Source organism: Salmo trutta, chromosome 3, assembly GCF_901001165.1.
Source record: "Salmo trutta chromosome 3, fSalTru1.1, whole genome shotgun sequence".
In the NCBI taxonomy this organism is placed as follows: Eukaryota; Metazoa; Chordata; class Actinopteri; order Salmoniformes; family Salmonidae; genus Salmo; species Salmo trutta.
Genome location: NC_042959.1, coordinates 10,971,649 through 10,993,763, shown reverse-complemented (window position 1 = coordinate 10,993,763; position 22,115 = coordinate 10,971,649). Strand labels below are relative to the sequence as shown.

Genomic DNA, 22,115 nt, shown 5'->3' with positions numbered 1-22,115 from the left:
TTGCCACTGTAACTGATGTGGTGCTGCAAAAGACAACATATATTTGATTGTTGGTTTTCAAGTCATATCTTACAGGTTTGCTCTGACCTCCGTTGTTTATGCTATTTGTGTTTATAGGCAGTATACGTCCTGTCCTGTTGCTCCTCCCTTGGGTTATCTTTGTCCTATTGGCTGCTGTGGGACTGTGGTGCTGCTACAGCCATAAACTACATAAACACTTTCCTCTCAAGACCTCGGTCTCACCACCCAAGACAATGTGTGTAACTCAGTCTTTCTGTTGTTTTCACATCTTTAACTGTTTGGATTTTTCATATTTTATTCAAGGCAAATATGCAACATAGACATTGCACAGGAAACAACATCTCAAATTGAACTTCAAGAATGAAAAGCACTGTGTTTGACTCCTCAGTTGTCCAGTCAGTTGTTCAGTCCCTGCTGAAGCCAAACATCTACAAGCCAACAGTCCTGCCAACGGTCACCTTGCCAACAGTCTTGCCAACAGCCATGCCAACCCAACCTTCCTACTGAAGAGACAGGGCTCAGACAGGCTGGTGAGGGGATCTGTTCATTCACCTGTTACACCACAGTACTTTCTATGTACAGTGCAGTACAGTCAATGCTAAAAAAGGGTACTCTTGACAGGTAAATAACAAAATAATACTTGTAAATGTTCTGACAGTAATGCTGTGAGTGATTATGTTTGTCCTCCACAGAGTCAGTCCACACCTTGCCCCAGCCCCTCCACCAGGCACCCTGTCTTCTGTCCCACAATTAAACCCCCTCCCATACCTGCTTACATAGCCCAGCAGAGACAGGCTCTATCCCAGCCCCAACCCTCTCTCCAGCCCCAGCCTCAACCCTCCCCCCAGCCCAAGCCACAACCATCCTTCCAGCCCCAACCCTCTGTCCAGCCCCAGCCTCAACCCTCCCCCCAGCCCAAGCCCCAGCCATCCCTTCAGTCCAAGCCCCAACACTCTCTCCAGCCCAAGCCTCAACCCTCCCCCCAGCCCCAGCCATCCCTCCAGTCCAAGCCCCAACACTCTCTCCAGCCCAAGCCTCAACCCTCCCCCCAGCCCCAGCCATCCCTCCAGTCCAAGCCCCGACCCTCTCTCCTGCCTCTGCCGCAGCCCAAGCCTAAACCTCCTCCCATCCCCAGCCACCTAGCCCAGCAAAAAGGACCCCTCCAGGTCCTTCATCCAGCCATCCTGCCCCCCTGCCCTCAGTCCTCCCCCTCAACACCTCACACACACAGACCTGACCCCCCCAACAGACCCCCACCCCCCTGCCCACTCTCCAAACCCCAAATATCATCAGATGTGATACAGAGAGGAAAGTCCAATCTGGCGCCACCTGGTGGACAGAAGAAACCCAGCAGGTAAGTGCAGAACCTCAAGAACATCACAACATTTTTTGTTAGGCTGTGTCCCAAATGGAACCCTTTTTCCTTTATAGTGCACTAGTTGTGACTTTATTTGCTGTTTTAGATTCCAAAGCAACAGAAAAGTTAGGCTTAATTATCAACAGATCTGTTATTTTCACTTTATTTCATGACATTCCACATTCTTTTCTAGATCCCAAAACATGATCTCAGGGAGGAGATGAGGACCGACACTGGACCACTGAGCTCAGTGAGATTACTGGACATCTAACTGGGTATCTCTTCTCTCTCTGTAAGCTGGATGTTTTTCCACCTGTGTCCAAAGAAGTCCATCAGCCTTTATGAAGAACATGACACTGTGGGAAAGGAGAGAGGAGGGCCACAGTTGGACACACAGGGTCTCAGTCCAAAATGGCAACCTAAAAGTAGTACACTATATAGGGAATATGGTTCCGTTTCAGATCTGTCCCGGGAAGCCTCCTCTGTTGGCCCATCGCAGTGTTTTTATTTCATTCCAACAACAAAGACAAAGGACTCTGGCTACTAGGCTAGCTGCCAGGCTATGTCCCGCCTTATCACTTGAAACCAGGCGTCCTGTATACTTGTAATATTTAAGACTGGACTTTATCGACTGATTTAGTTCTTGTGGATGCTACCTTATACCATGGGTTAACAGTATCATGTATTGATATGCTGTTTCAGGTGTATTTATTTGCAAAGCTTCAGAGCAAAGAAACTGGTGTTTAAAGTCAATGTACTGTATATGGTTTGTACAGGAGCATGAGTCTGAAGGGAACATCTGATATTACGACACCGCCACGCGCAGAATGATGCTTAATGCTTCTAGTATGTGAATAAATGATAGGCTGGAATTTTAAAGACACAAACATGCATGTTGTTATTACAACATGTGTATGCCTATGACGGGAGACATCTCAAATGTTGCAGTAACTATTAGAAAATGATATATTGTTTTGGTATGACTGTGTTTTTTATTTTTTATATTGTACAGTTCTTGTTGTGTTTGGTGCTAAATTCAGGTCTTCTGAATGAATGTAGATTTGTACACCTTGAAGGTTAATTGTTCCTATATAACTACATACCAGTATGTTATCTTTTGAAATGTGATGCATAGGACAGCAGAATCAACCTAGCTATAGTCAGGTCCCTAAAATCTATGTATATAAAATAGTCTGCTTTTCTTTGGTTTATTGTTGAAATTCACCATCTACCTTCGGACCTATGCAAACAGTGTGCCTTCAGTTTGATTTTAAATAAACTGTTTAAAAACAGGATTACGAGAAGAGAATTCTGATCTACAGTACTCTATCTCTACATGTTGCATTTTCCACTTGGTGAGAAACTACAGTAGTTAGAAATGGAATGGGAAGTGTCCTAGAATGATCTATAGATTGCAGTAGTGTCCTAGAATGACCTATAGATTGCAGTAGTGTCCTAGAATGACCTATAGATTGCAGTAGTGTCCTAGAATGATCTATAGATTGCAGTAGTGTCCTAGAATGACCTATAGATTGCAGTAGTGTCCTAGAATGATCTATAGATTGCAGTAGTGTCCTAGAATGACCTATAGATTGCAGTAGTGTCCTAGAATGACCTATAGATTGCAGTAGTGTCCTAGAATGATCTATAGATTGCAGTAGTGTCCTAGAATGATCTATAGATTGCATTAGAGTCCTAGAATGACCTATAGATTGCAGTAGTGTCCTAGAATGATCTATAGATTGCAGTAGTGTCCTAGAATGATCTATAGATTGCAGTAGTGTCCTAGAATGACCTATAGATTGCAGTAGTGTCCTAGAATGATCTATAGATAGCAGTAGTGTCCTAGAATGATCTATAGATTGCAGTAGTGTCCTAGAATGACCTATTGATTGCAGAAGTATCCTAGAATGACCTATAGATGGCAGTCCTGTCGTACATAAACTGCCTTTAGTTTCCTCAGATCACTTCTCTCTACTGGCATGAATTAGCATTACATTCAAAACATAATAAATATTGTTCTGGTGGTGGTAGTAGCTATAGGGCCTAGATTCGTAGCGTGGAAGATCTACACTATAGCGGGACTGAAAGTTAAGGGCAATGTTCCCACGTTTGCAGAGACGGCATTCACGTTAAACGCTGCATATGTTGACTCAATCGAAATGACCTTGAAATTGAAATCACGCAATACGCAGGATCTTCCTCGCTACGGATTAAATCTAGCACAGGAGGTTGGTAGCATCTTAATTGGGGAGGACGGGCTCATAGTAATGGCTTGAGCAGTATCAGAGAAATGGTATCAAATACATGGTTTCCGTTTTCTCCTCAGCAACCTCCACTGGAATCTAGCCCTATGTCTCTGTCTGTATTTTATTTAACTTGGCAAGTCAGTTAAGAACAAATTCTCATTTACAATGACGGCCTACCCCGGCCAAACCTTAACCCGGATGACACTGGGCCAATTGTGCGCGGCCGTATGGGACTCCCAATCACGGCCAGGGTCTGTAGTGACACCTCTAGCACTGAGATGCAGTGCCTTAGACCGCTGGATCAGGGTCTGTAGTGACGCCTCTAGCACTGAGATGCAGTGCCTTAGACCGCTGAACCAGGGTCTGTAGTGACGCCTCTAGCACTGAGATGCAGTGTCTTAGACCGCTGAACCAGGGTCTGTAGTGACGCCTCTAGCACTGAGATGCAGTGCCTTAGACCGCTGAACCAGGGTCTGTAGTGACGCCTCTAGCACTGAGATGCAGTGCCTTAGACCGCTGAACCAGGGTCTGTAGTGACGCCTCTAGCACTGAGATGCAGTGCCTTAGACCGCTGAACCAGGGTCTGTAGTGACGCCTCTAGCACTGAGATGCAGTGCCTTAGACCGCTGAACCAGGGTCTGTAGTGACGCCTCTAGCACTGAGATGCAGTGCCTTAGACCGCTGAACCAGGGTCTGTAGTGACGCCTCTAGCACTGAGATGCAGAGCCTTAGACCGCTGAACCAGGGTCTGTAGTGACGCCTCTAGCACTGAGATGCAGTGCCTTAGACCGCTGAACCAGGGTCTGTAGTGACGCCTCTAGCACTGAGATGCAGTGTCTTAGACCGCTGAACCAGGGTCTGTAGTGACGCCTCTAGCACTGAGATGCAGTGTCTTAGACCGCTGAACCAGGGTCTGTAGTGACGCCTCTAGCACTGAGATGCAGTGTCTTAGACCGCTGAACCAGGGTCTGTAGTGACGCCTCTAGCACTGAGATGCAGTGTCTTAGACTGCTGAACCAGGGTCTGTAGTGACGCCTCTAGCACTGAGATGCAGTGTCTTAGACCGCTGTGCCACTTGGGAGCCCGACTGTATGACTGGACCAGATCAGAAGACATGTCATAACTACCAGCTGCTGTTGTTGTTGACTACTATAATATACCAGCCAGAATACTCCTCTCAACTCCATCGATCAGAAGCGGCTGACTCCTCTCAACTCCATCGATCAGAAGCAGCTGACTCCTCTCAACTCCATCGATCAGAAGCAGCTGACTCCTCTCAACTCCATCGATCAGAAACAGCTGACTCCTCTCAACTCCATCGATCAGAAGCAGCTGACTCCTCTCAACTCCATCGATCAGAAACAGCTGACTCCTCTCAACTCCATCGATCAGAAACAGCTGACTCCTCTCAACTCCATCGATCAGAAACAGCTGACTCCTCTCAACTCCATCGATCAGAAACAGCTGACTCCTCTCAACTCCATCGATCAGAAACAGCTGACTCCTCTCAACTCCATCGATCAGAAACAGCTGACTCCTCTCAACTCCATCGATCAGAAACAGCTGACTCCTCTCAACTCCATCGATCAGAAACAGCTGACTCCTCTCAACTCCATCGATCAGAAACAGCTGACTCCTCTCAACTCCATCGATCAGAAACAGCTGACTCCTCTCAACTCCATCGATCAGAAACAGCTGACTCCTCTCAACTCCATCGATCAGAAACAGCTGACTCCTCTCAACTCCATCGATCAGAAGCAGCTGACTCCTCTCAACTCCATCGATCAGAAACAGCTGACTCCTCTCAACTCCATCGATTGTCTTGTTGCTTTACGACCTCACTTACCAATTAGTCAGTGTTACAGAAAGTTCACTGTAAGAGCTATATACTTGAAGGGATTTAATTAGACTGCGGGTTGTTGACAATGTGGCTTAAAGGCAATGTTCCATCATCCGCGGAGATCGCATTCACAGTAATCGCTGCAGATGTCGGCTCAATCAGAAACTGATTAAATCCCTTCAAGTTGTAAAGCTCTTACAGTGAACTTTCTGTCTTTAAAACCCGAGATCAGAATGAATCCCAGCCTAACTCCGTGGTTTTGGATAAACAAAACAAATGTTTTCAGCAAATGTTTATTTTCTTTTAATGATTGACTTTAGTTTGATGGATAAAGCAGAGAGTTAAAAAGAGACCCCCTATAAGTTGACAACGAGGTCCTGAAAGGTTTCTGTCCTTTGGCTCTTCACTGAGATGAAAGACAGATTTACTCCAATCAAAATACCCAAAGCATCAAGGCTAGACCCCCCCAACCCCACCACACACACACACGCACGCACGCACGCACGCACGCACGCACGCACACACACACACACACACACACACACACACACACACACACACACACACACACACACACACACACACACACACACACACACACACACTATGTATGAGGTTGTGGATGTCCTCAGAGAGGGAGGTTTGAGGTGAAGGGGAGGGGAGGGGTGACGTAAGGGTAAGGTAGGGGTGCAGGGGGAGACGTTTGTCTATCTTAATTACCCTCCCTCCTGCACTGTGAGCTAATTATCGTTAGCATGTTGTGAGCTGCACAGCGAACCCTGTGGCGCGTCATCCATTAGAGATGATTGGCTGTGGGATGAAACGCACACTGGTGACATCCCCGACTTCCCGCACACAGTGGGGGAGATAGAGAGGGAGGGGGAGGGGGGAAGGGTTGAGGGGCACAGTGATGAGCTCACCTGCTGACACCTCTACCAGCATGATCCCAGCTGGTTTAATGAGCTAATCAAGCATGGGATGGTTTCTCCTGTAAATGCTGATTTTCTCTCACTCAAAACATCCGCCCTTTTCCCTCTGTCTGAAACTCTCTCTTTCTTACATCTTTTTGTGTCTGTCCCTGCCTTTCTCTATATTATAAAACCTCTCTCCATCTCAAGCACTGCTATTACAGGTGATAGGCCAATCAGGGAAAGGGGGATACCTAGTCAGTTGTCCAACTGAATGTATTCAACTGAAATGTGTCTTTGGCATTTAACCCAACCCCTCTGAATCAGTCAGGCATTTCAGATGACAACCTTTTTTAAAATGTAACCTTTATTTAACAAGCCAAGTCAGTTAAGAACAAATTCTATTTACAATGACGGCCTACAGCATCCAAACCCGGACGACGCTGGGCCAATTGTGCGCCGCCCTATGGGACTCCCAATCACGGCTGGTTGATACAGCATGGAATCAAACCAAGCACTGAGATGCAGTGCCTTAGACCGCTACGCCACTCGGGAGCCCAGGTCATCATAAAGGACTTTTGGAATTTTGCTATTTTAATTAAATGTCACTGTCTCTAATTTTATTCAAACAGGGCCAATATCACAGTTCAGTTGAGTGCTACAGTTCCATCATAGGCTTCCATCACAGAGTAAAGCTCCATGCAACACCTAGCCCAGGGCCTTGTGGAATGGAGGGTTAGCTTAGCATTAGCCCAGGGGCAAGTGGTATGGTATTGAACTTAGCCTAGCAATAGCCCAGGGGCCAGTGATATGGTATTGAACTTAGCCTAGCGATAGCCCAGGGGCCAGTTATATGGTATTGAACCTAGCCTAGTGATAGCCCAGGGGCCAGTGATATGGTATTGAACCTAGCCTAGTGATATCCCAGGGCCAGTGGTATGGTATTGAACCTAGCCTAGTGATAGCCCAGGGGCCAGTGGTATGGTATTGAACCTAGCCTAGTGATAGCCCAGGGGCCAGTGGTATGGTATTGAACCTAGCCTAGTGATAGCCCAGGGGCCAGTGGTATGGTATTGAACCTAGCCTAGCGATAGCCCAGGGGCCAGTGATATGGTATTGAACCTAGCCTAGCGATAGCCCAGGGGCCAGTTATATGGTATTGAACCTAGCCTAGCGATAGCCCAGGGGCCAGTGATATGGTATTGAACCTAGCCTAGTGATAGCCCAGGGGCCAGTGGTATGGTATTGAACCTAGCCTAGTGATAGCCCAGGGGCCAGTGGTATGGTATTGAACCTAGCCTAGTGATAGCCCAGGGGCCAGTTATATGGTATTGAACCTAGCCTAGCGATAGCCCAGGGGCTAGTGGAATGGAAGGTTAAGTGTGTTAGCCTAGTGTTAGCCCTATGGCTAGTGGAAAGGAGGGTTAGATATGTTAAGTGTTCCTGTGATTGAGGTTGGTGCCTCTGGATGAGAAAGGTCACCATCAATGATAAATGAGAGAGAAAGGTCTTCGGGAGAAAGGGAGTGGGGAGAAGAGAAGAGAGGGAGGGAGGGAGAGAGAGAGGCACCGGGAGGCTGGGAGTGGGAAGAAGGGAAGAGAGAGAGGGAGGGAGAGAGAGAGAGGTGCCGGGAGAAAGGGAGTGAGACCAACTCCTCTCCCTCCACTTTTCCTCTCAACTCATCTCTTCCCTCTACTCCCCTGTTCCTCCTCTTCTCCTATTCCCTAATCATCTCCCTGCTGGGTAGCTAGGTCCCCACTACATAGCTGAGTAGCTAGGTCCCCACTACATAGCTGAGTAGCTAGGTCCCCACTACATAGCTGGGTAGCTGGGTCCCCACTACATAGCTGAGTAGCTAGGTCCCCACTACATAGCTGAGTAGCTAGGTCCCCACTACATAGCTGGGTAGCTAGGTCCCCACTACATAGCTGGGTAGCTAGGTCCCCACTACATAGCTGGGTAGCTGGGTCCCCACTACATAGCTGAGTAGCTAGGTCCCCACTACATAGCTGGGTAGCTGGGTCCCCACTACATAGCTGGGTAGCTAGGTCCCCACTACATAGCTGGGTAGCTAGGTCCCCACTACATAGCTGGGTAGCTAGGTCCCCACTACATAGCTGGGTAGCTGGGTCCCCACTACATAGCTGGGTAGCTGGGTCCCCACTACATAGCTGGGTAGCTGGGTCCCCACTACATAGCTGAGTAGCTAGGTCCCCACTACATAGCTGGGTAGCTAGGTCCCCACTACATAGCTGAGTAGCTAGGTCCCCACTACATAGCTGAGTAGCTGGGTCCCCACTACATAGCTGGGTAGCTAGGTCCCCACTACATAGCTGGGTAGCTGGGTCCCCACTACATAGCTGAGTAGCTAGGTCCCCACTACATAGCTGGGTAGCTAGGTCCCCACTACATAGCTGGGTAGTGAGGTCCCCACTACATAGCTGGGTAGCTGGGTCCCCACTACATAGCTGGGTAGCTAGGTCCCCACTACATAGCTGAGTAGCTGGGTCCCCACTACATAGCTGGGTAGCTGGGTCCCCACTACATAGCTGGGTAGCTAGGTCCCCACTACATAGCTGGGTAGCTGGGTCCCCACTACATAGCTGGGTAGCTAGGTCCCCACTACATAGCTGGGTAGCTAGGTCCCCACTACATAGCTGGGTAGCTGGGTCCCCACTACATAGCTGGGTAGCTAGGTCCCCACTACATAGCTGGGTAGCTGGGTCCCCACTACATAGCTGAGTAGCTAGGTCCCCACTACATAGCTGGGTAGCTGGGTCCCCACTACATAGCTGGGTAGCTAGGCCCCCACTACATAGCTGGGTAGCTGGGTCCCCACTACATAGCTAGGTCCACATTACATAGCTGGGTAGCTGGGTCCCCACTACATAGCTAGGTCCACATTACATAGCTGGAAACGGCTGATTTTTTTATGGAATATCTACATAGGCGTACAGAGGCCCATTATCAGCAACCATCACTTCTGTGTTCCAATGGCACGTTGTGTTAGCTAATCCAGGTTTATCATTTTAAAAGGCTAATTGATCATTAGAAAACCCTTTTGCAATTACGTTAGCACAGCTGAAAACTGTTGTTCTGATTAAAGAAGCAATAAAACTGTCCTTCTTTAGACTAGTATCTGGAGCATCAGCATTTGTGGGTTCAATTACAGGCTCAAAATGTCCAGAAACAAAGACCTTTCTTCTGAAATTTGTCAGTCTATTCTTGTTCTGAGAAATGAAGGCTATTCCATGCGAGAAATTGCCAAGAAACTGAAGATCTCGTACAACACTGTGTACTACTCCTTTCACAGAACAGCGCAAACTGGCTCTAACCAGATTAGAAAGAGGAGTGGGAGGCCCTGGTGCCCTGAGCAAGAGGACAAGTACATTAGAGTGTCTAGTTTGAGAAACAGATGCCTCACAGGTCCTCAACTGGCAGCTTCATTAAATAGTACTTGCAAAACACCAGTCTCAACATCAACAGTGAAGAGGCGACTCCGGGATGCTGGCCTTTCAGGCTTTTCACTAGATGTTGGAACTTTGCTGTGGAGTCGCTTCCATTTAGCCACATGAGCATTAGTGAGGTCGGGCACTGATGTTGGGCAAATAGGCCTGGCTCGCAATCTGCGTTCCAATTCATAAAAAAAGGTGTTCGGTGGGGTTGAGGTAATTGTTTTGTGCAGGCCTAGCCCGAACCATGAAAAACAGCCCCAGACCATTATTCCTCCTCCACCAAACATTACAGTTGGCACTATGCATTCGGGCAGGTAGCGTTCTCCTGGGATCCCCTAAACCGAGATTCGTCCATCTGACTGACATGGCTGTGTGCTTGATTTTATACACCTGTCAGCAATGGGTGTGGCTGAAAAAGCCGAATCCACTAACTTTGTATATATAGTATATGTAACATTTACAGTGAGTGAAACAGTGTATGATAGTTTATCATGAAGTTGTTCAGCTGTAATGAACTACTTTTTCTAAGTAACTTTAGTTAAATCAACTATATTTTTCATAGGGGTAGATTTAGCGTGGCTTAACTTATTTCACATTGAAGTAATTAGTAACTTGTTCAACTATTATTTAGGCGTTTCCCCAAAATAGAGTTCAGTGTGTCAAATCGGAGGGCCTGTTGTCCGGACCTCAGGCAGTCTCTATGGGGGTGCCACAGGGTTCAATTCTCGGGCCGACTCTTCTCTCTGTGTATATCAAGGATGTCGCTCCTGCTTCTGGTGATTCTCTGATCCACCTCTACGCAGACGACAACATTCTGTATACTTCTGGCCCTTCTTTGGACACTGTGCTAACTAACCTCCAAACGAGCTTCAATGCCATACAACTCTCCTTCAGTGGCCTCCAACTGCTTTTAAATGCAAGTAAAACTAAATGCATGCTCTTCAACCGATCGCTACCCGCACCTGTCTGCCCATCCAGCATCACTACTCTGGACAATTCTGACTTAGAATATGTGGACAACTACAAATACCTAGGTGTCTGGTTAAACTGTAAACTCTCCTTCCAGACTCACATTAAGCATCTCCAATCCAAAATTAAATCTAGAATTGGCTTTCTATTTCTCAACAAAGCCTCCTTCACTCATGCTGCCAAACATACCTTCGTAAAACTGACTATCCTACCAATCCTTGACTTCGGCGATGTCATTTACAAAGTAGCCTCCAACACTCTACTCAGCAAACTGGATGTAGTCTATAACAGTGCCAACCGTTTTGTCACCAAAGCCCCATATACTACCCACCACTGCGACCTGTATGTTCTCGTTGGCTGGCCCTCACTACATATTCGTCACCAAACCCACTGGCTCCAGGTCATCTATAAGTTTATGCTAGGTAAAGCCCCGCCTTATCTCAGCTCACTGGTCACCATAGTAACACCCACCCGTAGCATGCGCTCCAGCAGGTATATTTCACTGGTCACCCCCAAAGCCAACACTTACTTTGGCCGCCTTTCCTTCCAGTTCTCTGCTGCCAATGACTGGAACGAATTGCAAAAATCACTGAAGCTGGAGTCTTATATCTCCCTCTCTAACTTTAAGCATCAGCTGTCAGAGCAGCTTACCAATCACTGTACCTGTACACAGCCAATCTGTAAATAGCCCACCTGACTACCTCATCCCCATATTATTACTTACCCTCTTTCTCTTTTGCACCCCAGTATCTCTACTTGCACATCATCATCTTCACATCTATCATTCCAGTATTAATGCTAAATTGTAATTTTTTCGCCTCCATGGCCTATTTATGGTACATATCATTTTTTCTATTGTGTTATTGATTGTACGTTTGTTTATGTGTAACTCTGTGTTGTTGTTTTTGTCTCACTGCTTTGCTTTATCTTGGCCAGGTCGCAGTTGTAAATGAGAACTTGTCCTCAACTGGCCTACCTGGTTAAATAAAGGTGAAAAAAAAAAAAAAACCCTGCTTAACACAGGTTATAAAGGCTGGCCCCTAAATGCCAACAGACAGGGGTCCATCCGGTGTGTGTGTGTGTGTGTGTGTGTGTGTGTGTGTGTGTGTGTGTGTGTGTGTGTGTGTGTGTGTGTGTGTGTGTGTGTGTGTGTGTGTGTGTGTGTGTGTGTGTGTGTGTGTGTGTGTGTGTGGTCATTAGTTCTGTAGCCAGCTGTGTTCCGTCCCAAGGTTGCTGACCCCCCCAGCCACTCCATTTTCCCATGTCCATACCTCCATAGCAACGTCATCCACTGACCAGTGGTTATTGTTAAAGTCATTCTGAAGAGTACTGCCTGCACTGATGTCGTGCTGTCTTTGATAGTCACACTCTTACATCCTTGGTCCAACTCATTTAATAGGACAAAACATGTAAATGTTACATAAATGAAGCACAGGATCAATATTATATATCACTTTAATGTAAACAACCTTTTTTACAAGCACATATCATTACAAATCCACTTCAAATAGGAGAATAAAACACTGATACCTGTAACAGTAACATCAAATACTGTTCAATAGCGTAAATGCACTTACTGCTTTCTAAAGTCTATTTATTTTTCTTTGTTGTTGCTGCATCAAATCATTTCAGGCTTATGTAGAGTTTATTTTGTAGAGTTTATTTTGTAACTCTTTGTGGTATTTACAAAGGACATTACTGTTGGTCATTACTTCAAGGATAAGTAGAATACCTCCAATATATATACTGTATATATATATATATATATATATACAGTGCATTGGGAAAGTATTCAGACACCTTGACTTTTTCCACATTTTGTTACACATCTTATTCTAAAATTGATTAAATTGTTTTTCCCCCTCATCAAGCTACACTCAATACCCCATAATGACAAAGCAAAAACAGGTTTTTAGAAATGTTTCAAATGTATATAAAAAAACTGAAATATCACATTTACGTAAGTATTGAGACCCTTTACTCAGCACTTTGTTGAAGCACCTTTGGCAGTGATTGCAGTCTTCTTGGGTATGACGCTACAAGCTTGGCACACTTGTATTTGGGGAGTTCCTCCCATTCTTCTCTGCAGATCTTCTCAAGCTCTGTCAGGTTGGGTGGGGAGCGTCGCTGCACAGCTATTTTCAGGTCTCTCAAGAGATGTTTGATCAGGTTCAAGTCTGGGCTCTGGCTGGGCCACTCAAGGACATTCAGAGACTTGTCCTGAAGCCACTCCTGTATTGTCTTGGCTGTGTGCTTAGGGTCGTTGTCCTGTTGGAAGGTGAACCTTCGCCCCAGTCAGGTCCTGAGGTTCATCAAGGCTCTCTCTGTAATTTGCTGCATTCATCTTTCCCTCGATCCTGACTAGTCTCCCAGTACTTGCCACTGAAAAACATCTCCACAGCATGATGCTGGAGTACACCTGAGGACCTTCAATGCTGCAGACATTTTTTGGTACCCACAGGTCTGTGCCTTTCCGAATCAGGTCCAATCAAATTAATTTACCACAGGTGTACTCCAATCAAGATGTAGAAACAGCTCAAAGATGATCAATCTTTTATTTTTTTTAAACTCGTTTTTCGCTTTGTCATTATGGGGTATTGTGTGTAGATTGATGAGGATTTTTTATATATATTTGACCGGTTTTTATATGTATATATACAGTACCAGTCAAAAGTTTGGACACACCTACTCATTCCAGGGTTTTTCTTTATTTTTACTATTTTCTACATTGTAGAATAATAGTGAAGACATCAAATCTATGAAATAACACATATGGAAACATGTAGTAATCAAAAAGGTGTTAAACAAATCAAAATATATCTTAGATTTGAGATTCTTTATAGTAGCCACCCTTTGCCTTGATGAAAGCTTTGCACACTCTTGGCATTCTCTCAACCAGCTTCATGAGGTAGTCGCCTGGAATGCATTTCAATTAACAGGTGTGTCTTGTTATAAGTTAATTTGTGGAATTTCTTTCCTTCTTAATGTGTTTGAGCCAATCAGTTGTGTTGTGACAAGGTAGTGGTGGTATACAGAAGATAGCCCTATTTGTTAAAAGACCAAGTCCATATTATGGCAAGAACAGCTCAAATAAGTAAAGAGAAATGACAGTCCATCATTAAAAGACGTGAAGGTCAGTCAATCCAGAATATTTCAAGAACTTTGAAAGTTTCTTCAAGTGCAGTCGCAAAAACCATCAAGCGCTATGATGAAACTGGCTCTCATGAAGTCCGCCACAGGAAAGGAAGACCCAGAGTTACCTCTGCTGCAGAGGATAAGTTCATTAGAGTTACCAGCCTCAGATTGCAGCCCAAATAAATGTTTCACAGAGTTCAAGTAACGGACACATCTCAACATCAACTGTTCAGAGGAGACTGTTCAAGAATCTAAAATCTAAAATATGTTTTGATTTGTTTAACACTTTTTGTGTTACTACATGATTCCATATATGTTATTTTGTCATTTTGATGTCTTCACTATTATTGTACAATGTAGAAAATAGTAAAAATAAAGAAAAACCCTTGAATGAGTAGGTGTCCAAATGTTTGACTGGTACTGTATTTATATATATATATATATATATATATATATATATATATATATATATATATATATATATATATAAACACATCTACAGTGAAATATAACAAAGTATTCTTTTTTTACAATAGTCACCATGACAACAATAACCAATGTATCCCATCAAGCAATATCCTAAACACAGTTGAATGAATACCAACCATTGTCTCCTGTGTTGTCTCCTGTGTTGTCTCCTGTGTTGTCTCCTGTGTTGTCTCCTGTGTTGACTCCTGTGTTGACCGATCTTCAGTCCAGTGAGGTATAATCAAATGTCAGTCCATTACAGCTGCTGATATAGTCACTGTGTGTGTTGTTTGAAGGTTGTTTGAACGCTGTGGAGCAAGCTGAGAGGAAGAGAGAGGGGAGGCTTACTGGCTGGTCTCCATGCTAAATAGTGTATCAGGCATCGTTTAGGCAGTGTCCAACAACTCTCAAACAACCTTTTGCTTAAAAATCACTGTTGGTGGTGGGTAACACAATTTGATCACAAAAACCACACAAGATAGACAGATACACAAAGCTCAGGGGTGAACAAGAACAGATGTAGCTGAATACTGAGTTGCCTTTTAGAACCCGTCCTGTTTGTCGGTGTGTGTATCCTCTCCTTGCTTCCTTCCCTCACTTCCTCTCTTCACTTCCTCCCCTCGGCTGGTGCTCCCTCCTGGTGCTCCCAGGGTATGGGATCATTTTCCTCTGTCATCGAGCCTGTCTCTCTCTCATGCCAGAACTGCTCCACATCCAGCAGCACGATCCCATCCCGGGGGCTCTCTCCCTCCGTATCCACCTCCTCCACCCCTCCCTGCTCCACCTGGGGCTGGGGATCAACTCTAGTCTCCTGGCTAGGGATGGGGCCTAGGCTTCCGTCTCCTCCCTGCAGCTGGCCTGAGGTCTCCGGTCGTGGGCAAGGGGACTGGGGGGCGGTGGGTGCGTGGGGCCCGGGTTTGGGGTTTGGGTTGGACGGGGTGTGTTTACGAAGAGTAAGGCGCCTCCACAGACCCCTGTACCCCTCTGTGAACTCCTCCGACAGAGAGAGGACGATGACGGGGTTCACCAGGGAGAGAGAGAAGGTGAGGAGCAGGGCGGAGATGGAGAAGAGGAGAGGGGGAGAGAAGACGACAAAGGGTTCTTCCTCTCTCGGTCCTTGTGCCTCTCGCTCTGCGGCGTGCCGCTCCCACACCCAGACTACCCACTGCGGCAGCCACAGCATCGCCATGGCTACCGTCAGACTGAACAACATCAGCATGAGCTTCCTGGATCTGATCTGCGTTCGGAGGTTCTGGGTCTTACTACAGCGCCGCTGGCACCGCCCATACGCCCACCAGAAATACAGCAGGGCAAAACTCAAAGGGGCGCAGAACACACCAAGGGGGTACGCCTTGACGTAGACCGACATGAAGTCCTGCGCCTCGGGGGGAACCACCTGCACACACACCATCCCCCGGGTCTCTCTCCGCAGTGAGGAGAACAGCCAGGTAGGGATGGGAGCGGAGCAGGCAGACAGCCAGAGGAACCACATCACCAATAGGATGGAGCGTAGACTGATGCTGACCTGTTTAGTCGGGTTAGAGACGTAACGGTAACAAGCCTTAGCCATCACCGCTACGGTAAAACTCTTTGCAACCATGCAGCTTTGCAGGAACCAATCACAGGTCTTGCACACCGCCCAGCCAAGCGTCCAGGTGGGTTTGGAGAAGGCAACGGCACGGAACGGGAGGGCAAACGCCAGGACAAGGCCGTCGGCAAACATCAGGTTGAGGATGAGAGCATTGATGAGGGAGAGTTTCCCACGGTGGGCATTGGAGATCAGGATGCCCATAGCTGTGAGAGTACCAGCCAGCCCCAGAAAACAGATCACCCCCAGAATGACAGGCACAAGGACATGCAGCTCGCCTGGATCCAAGAGCTCGTAGGAACCACGCTCTATGAACGAAGGACGAAGTCGGTCCACAGTGGAGCTATTAGCAGTGGATACGTTCACCCCTGGCAGATTATCCATCTCAGAAGAAACAGGCGGTGGAGAGAGAAGCGCTTACAGAACACTATATTGAAAGCCGACTTAATACAAGAAGCCTAGACTGATGGAAATGAAAACTGCTGGAAAAATTGACTCAAAAAAGTCTGACTATTTGAAAAAAAGTATTGCGAGAAAAAGATTTTAAAAGATTAGACAACAAACAAGTGAATGGATCAGTCTTGATCTAAAACTCAACTCCTGATTGTAGCCTAATCTGCTTATCAAAAATCGATTTGCTTCCAGATACTCCTGTCCTGTCTGTTTGTCTCCTGATGGGTTTATCCGTGCTTATAAAGGCTGCAGTTTGATTGACAGTTGCCATCCCCAGCTGACTAAACTGCGCGAAACTCGCCGGGCCAATTAGAACGCTGTACCTTTTCCAACTGTACTCAACAGGCGCTGCGCTGCGCGACGTAGGGATTTAGTCCCCAGTGCATCAAATTAAACACGACTTTCTAATTTGGAGAGACAGCAGGCAAGTTTGACGCTATGAATGAATCATCTCTGTTTTGCCTCGGGCTAGAAGACCAAGGGCCAGTGTGAATAATAAACCCAATAGGTAATATCCATGTATAGACCATTTACTATGTCTAAGACTATGGATTATATCATATTTCCTCAAAATGTGTGAAAATGTGTGAATCATCATTTCTCTTTTGGGAATAGCCTGAAAATATAGACGTGTGTCCCCTAAATTTGTTTAATGTGCTTTTTTTGCAATAACAAAAAAATAACATACTCTAAATGTATGTTTATCATAATGATTATTATTTACATTTTAAGATAGGAGAACGTCACGAGGAAGACCAGCAAGACATTGTTATGCCTTGCATAAAATCTTGGCTTGTCTTTTGTCCAGATGAGGGCGCTCTTCATCTTCACAACACCACTACCACTACTTCTACAGTGAACAGTTCTATGAACAGTGAACACAATGGAAAATACACCCATACATTTGTTTACTGATCTATTACAACTAGAAAAAAAGACAGAAAATGCAGGCTTAAACTTGCACAAACTGTTTTAGTCAAAAGAATTCCAGTAAGCGTGAAGACTGCATGGTAAATGACTTGCATTTCATTACATTCTGAGCCATACAAACTGTTTCAAAACTGAATTTGTTTAGAAGACATTACTTTGTAAAGGAATCATAGAGTTCCTCACAAATGGCACCCCATTTCCTGTAATGTGCATTGCGTTTGACCATAGTCCTATGGGCCTTGGTCAATAGTAGTGCACTATAAAGGGAATAGGGGGCCATTTGGGATGAACAGATAGCTAAAAGTCCCTGATATCATTGAGCCCTCATCACTGGGTGTTAGGCTTGAAGTCATGATACCATCCTCTCTGGTCGTAGTCTGTTGGCACAGATCTAGAATCAGCTCCCCCATCCCCAATTCTAACCTTCCCTTAGAGGGAAAAACACAAAACTGACCTAAGATCAGCATTTAGGGGCAACTTCATCCTACCCTGGTTACAGAAGAGAAACATAGGCAGACACAGCCATGTCTGTATATCTATGGATATATTCGGAGTAGGGCCCAGAGGTGTTTCTCATGGTGTGGCCTGATTGGGGAAAACTCTGGGCCCTGGTTATGAGACACAGAACCGGCTGTCTTTTACTGTGTTATAATATGACCATAGCTGTGGGAAGTAGTTTGGTGGTGGGGGTGCTGCGATTATTCGTTTTTGTGTCTTGTCTTTTAGCTGGTCATATTAATACACTGCGTGGTGAGACTACTGCGGAGTGGTCTAAACAGGGACATGCATAAACATCCCATAAATGATAAATGTGCAGTCGGTTGCTAAAATGAAGTTATAAAGCAAACACGATGAATTCAAGTACTTCTAACTGGGAACTTAAATTTGCTTAGCTTTTTTCCCCTATGTTAATATTTTTGGGTAAAAAACATTCACACTTCTATTGTTTTCACCATCCTCCCCATCCCCCTCATCCTCCCCATCCTCTCCATCCTCCTCATCCTCCCCATCCTCCTCATCCTCCTCCCCTCCTCATCCTCCTCATCCTCCTCCCCATCCTCCCCATCCTCCTCCCCTCCTCATCCTCCTCATCCCCCCATCCTCCTCATCCTCCTCCCCTCCCCATCCTCCTCATCCCCCCCCTCCTCATCCTCCCCATCCTCCTCATCCTCCCCATCCTCCTCATCCTCCTCATCCTCCTCCCCTCCTCATCCTCCCCATCCCCCTCATCCTCTCCATCCTCCCCATCCTCCTCATCCTCCTCCCCTCCTCATCCTCCTCATCCTCCTCATCCTCCTCCCCTCCTCATCCTCCTCATCCCCCCATCCTCCTCATCCTCCCCCCCTCCTCATCCTCCCCATCCTCCTCCCCTCCTCATCCTCCCCATCCTCCTCATCCTCCTCCCCTCCTCATCCTCCCCATCCTCCTCATCCTCCTCCCCTCCTCATCCTCCTCATCCTCCTCATCCTCCCCATCCCCCCATCCTCCTCATCCTCCCCATCCTCCTCATCCTCCTCATCCTCCTCATCCTCCCCATCCTCCCCATCCTCTCCATCCTCCTCATCCTCCCCATCCTCTCCATCCTCCTCTTCCTCCTCATCCTCCCCATCCTCCTCATCCTCCTCCCCTCCTCATCCTCCCCATCCCCCTCATCCCCCCATCCTCCTCATCCTCCTCCCCTCCTCATCCTCCTCATCCCCCTCATCCTCTCCATCCTCCCCATCCTCCTCATCCTCCCCACCCTCCTCATCCTCCCCATCCTCTCCATCCTCCCCATCCTCCTCATCCTCCTCATCCTCCTCCCCTCCTCATCCTCCCCACCCTCCTCATCCTCCCCATCCTCCTCATCCTCCCCATCCTCCCCATCCTCCTCATCCTCCCCATCCTCCTCATCATCCTCCTCATCCTCATCCTCTCTATCCTCCTCCCCCGCCCCCCCCCCACCCCACATCAACCCTGCATACAAAAAAATAAGGCACCACAGCTTCAAAAACAGAATCATTGACAAGAAAAAGAAACTCACAGAAAAAACGACATAATTAAATCAAATAAAAACATTGATCTGGCCTCAAAGAGGCCTAATCACATCATTCACATTATTAAAGACAGTCAGATGTCAGAGACAGGCTGAAACATCCATACTGTTAGACTGTATTTGTCCCAATATCCACAGCATACTATCTAAGACATTGGTTTACGGTCAGTGGTATGCAAGTGAGGATAGTGTGAGACAGACCCTCTTCAGTGCTATAATGAGGGTTCAGTTAGTTGTGTAACAGTCATGTCCATGTCCAGTGGCCTCCTGTTTAAACCTCCAGATGGGACAGGAAAGATCTGGCCTGATGGCTGGAGAGGACAGGAGGACAGGAGGACAGGAGGACAGGAGGACAGGAGGACAGGAGGACCAGGAGGACAGGAGGACAGGAAGAAAGAGGGTTGGAGATACTTTTTTAGCCTCCATAAATGTCTGTGTTCTGGAATAAGTCTCCTCTCTCATCTTGTAACCGAAACAAAATGGCACCTGGTCAGACAGCGTGTTCTGCTACGTCTAAGTTCATCTCAGTTCATGTGTGACTCCAGTCCAGTCAAGTCCAGTCTTACTCTGGTTGCATCACAACGCTCCAGCGCTCCTTCAAGTGTCATCCAAATGAATAAATAAAACAGTTAACTGAAGGCCACGGAGAGGCTTGTACAGGCCAGAGCAGGCGGCTAGCTTCATTCTTCATCTTTAACTTTATCCAGGCTGAACACTGTCACATTCAGAGCGGGAATTCTCAAGTGTGTTCTAAAAATTCCTATTCCGGGAATTCCAGCATTCCCTCCAGCCATATCTGACTTACAGCAACAAGGCAGGCAAGAGGAGAGGAGGAGGAACGCTTAGTGAAGAGGTAAACAAACATCTATCTCTCTTTCTCTCTCGTTTCCTCCATTCCTCTCCTCGTGTCTCTCTATCTCTCCTCCATTCATCTCCTCTTGTCTCTCTATCTCCCCTCCATTCATCTCCTCTTGTCTCTCTATCTCTCCTCCATTCCTCTTGTCTCTCTATCTCCCCTCCATTCATCTCCTCTTGTCTCTCTATCTCCCCTCCATTCATCTCCTCGTGTCTCTCTATCTCTCCTCCATTCATCTCCTCTTGTCTCTCTATCTCTCCTCCATTCCTCTTGTCTCTCTATCTCCCCTCCATTCATCTCCTCTTGTCTCTCTATCTCCCCTCCATTCATCTCCTCTTGTCTCTCTATCTCCCCTCCATTCATCTCCTCTTGTCTCTCTATCTCTCCTCCATTCCTCTTGTCTCTCTATCTCCCCTCCATTCATCTCCTCTTGTCTCTCTATCTCCCCTCCATTCATCTCCTCTTGTCTCTCTATCTCTCCTCCATTCATCTCCTCTTGTCTCTCTATCTCCCCTCCATTCATCTCCTCTTGTCTCTCTATCTCCCCTCCATTCATCTCCTCTTGTCTCTCTATCTCCCCTCCATTCATCTCCTCTTGTCTCTCTATCTCTCCTCCATTCATCTCCTCTTGTCTCTCTATCTCTCCTCCATTCCTCTTGTCTCTCTATCTCCCCTCCATTCATCTCCTCTTGTCTCTCTATCTCTCCTCCATTCATCTCCTCTTGTCTCTCTATCTCTCCTCCATTCCTCTTGTCTCTCTATCTCCCCTCCATTCATCTCCTCTTGTCTCTCTATCTCCCCTCCATTCATCTCCTCTTGTCTCTCTATCTCTCCTCCATTCATCTCCTCTTGTCTCTCTATCTCCCCTCCATTCATCTCCTCTTGTCTCTCTATCTCCCCTCCATTCATCTCCTCTTGTCTCTCTATCTCTCCTCCATTCATCTCCTCTTGTCTCTCTATCTCTCCTCCATTCATCTCCTCTTGTCTCTCTATCTCTCCTCCATTCCTCTTGTCTCTCTATCTCTCCTCCATTCATCTCCTCTTGTCTCTCTATTTCCCCTCCATTCATCTCCTCTTGTCTCTCTATCTCTCCTCCATTCCTCTTGTCTCTCTATCTCTCCTCCATTCATCTCCTCTTGTCTCTCTATCTCTCCTCCATTCCTCTTGTCTCTCTATCTCCCCTCCATTCATCTCCTCTTGTCTCTCTATCTCCCCTCCATTCATCTCCTCTTGTCTCTCTATCTCCCCTCCATTCATCTCCTCTTGTCTCTCTATCTCTCCTCCATTCCTCTTGTCTCTCTATCTCCCCTCCATTCATCTCCTCTTGTCTCTCTATCTCCCCTCCATTCATCTCCTCTTGTCTCTCTATCTCTCCTCCATTCATCTCCTCTTGTCTCTCTATCTCCCCTCCATTCATCTCCTCTTGTCTCTCTATCTCCCCTCCATTCATCTCCTCTTGTCTCTCTATCTCCCCTCCATTCATCTCCTCTTGTCTCTCTATCTCTCCTCCATTCATCTCCTCTTGTCTCTCTATCTCTCCTCCATTCCTCTTGTCTCTCTATCTCCCCTCCATTCATCTCCTCTTGTCTCTCTATCTCTCCTCCATTCATCTCCTCTTGTCTCTCTATCTCTCCTCCATTCCTCTTGTCTCTCTATCTCCCCTCCATTCATCTCCTCTTGTCTCTCTATCTCCCCTCCATTCATCTCCTCTTGTCTCTCTATCTCTCCTCCATTCATCTCCTCTTGTCTCTCTATCTCTCCTCCATTCCTCTTGTCTCTCTATCTCCCCTCCATTCATCTCCTCTTGTCTCTCTATTTCCCCTCCATTCATCTCCTCTTGTCTCTCTATCT

The 22,115-nt window shown here is 46.6% G+C and overlaps 2 protein-coding genes across 3 annotated transcripts in view; one reads left to right on the top strand and one right to left on the bottom strand.

Annotated features, from left to right (window-relative positions):
- Nucleotides 1-2,682, top strand: part of LOC115168177 (disintegrin and metalloproteinase domain-containing protein 19) — a 51,382-nt gene extending 48,700 nt beyond the window's left edge. For both annotated transcript variants that reach the window (XM_029723212.1, XM_029723203.1), the window contains exons 19-22: nucleotides 118-256; nucleotides 410-551; nucleotides 714-1,375; nucleotides 1,572-2,682. In XM_029723212.1, the coding sequence (XP_029579072.1) occupies nucleotides 118-256; nucleotides 410-551; nucleotides 714-1,375; nucleotides 1,572-1,602 (974 nt within the window). In that variant the 3' untranslated portion in view covers nucleotides 1,603-2,682. The remainder of the gene's footprint in view (nucleotides 1-117; nucleotides 257-409; nucleotides 552-713; nucleotides 1,376-1,571) is intronic.
- Nucleotides 2,683-14,481: 11,799 nt separating this feature from the next.
- LOC115163962 (probable G-protein coupled receptor 151) lies at nucleotides 14,482-16,374 on the bottom strand. Its single transcript, XM_029716141.1, has one exon. The coding sequence runs from the start codon at nucleotides 16,372-16,374 to the stop codon at nucleotides 15,010-15,012; it is 1,365 nt and encodes a 454-aa protein (XP_029572001.1). The 3' UTR covers nucleotides 14,482-15,009.
- Between the last annotated feature and the right edge of the window lie 5,741 nt (nucleotides 16,375-22,115).

What these genes read in the sequence shown, in the direction of transcription:
- LOC115163962 (XM_029716141.1), bottom strand. Translation starts at nt 16,374, where the DNA reads ATGGATAATCTGCCAGGGGTGAACGTATCCACTGCTAATAGCTCCACT.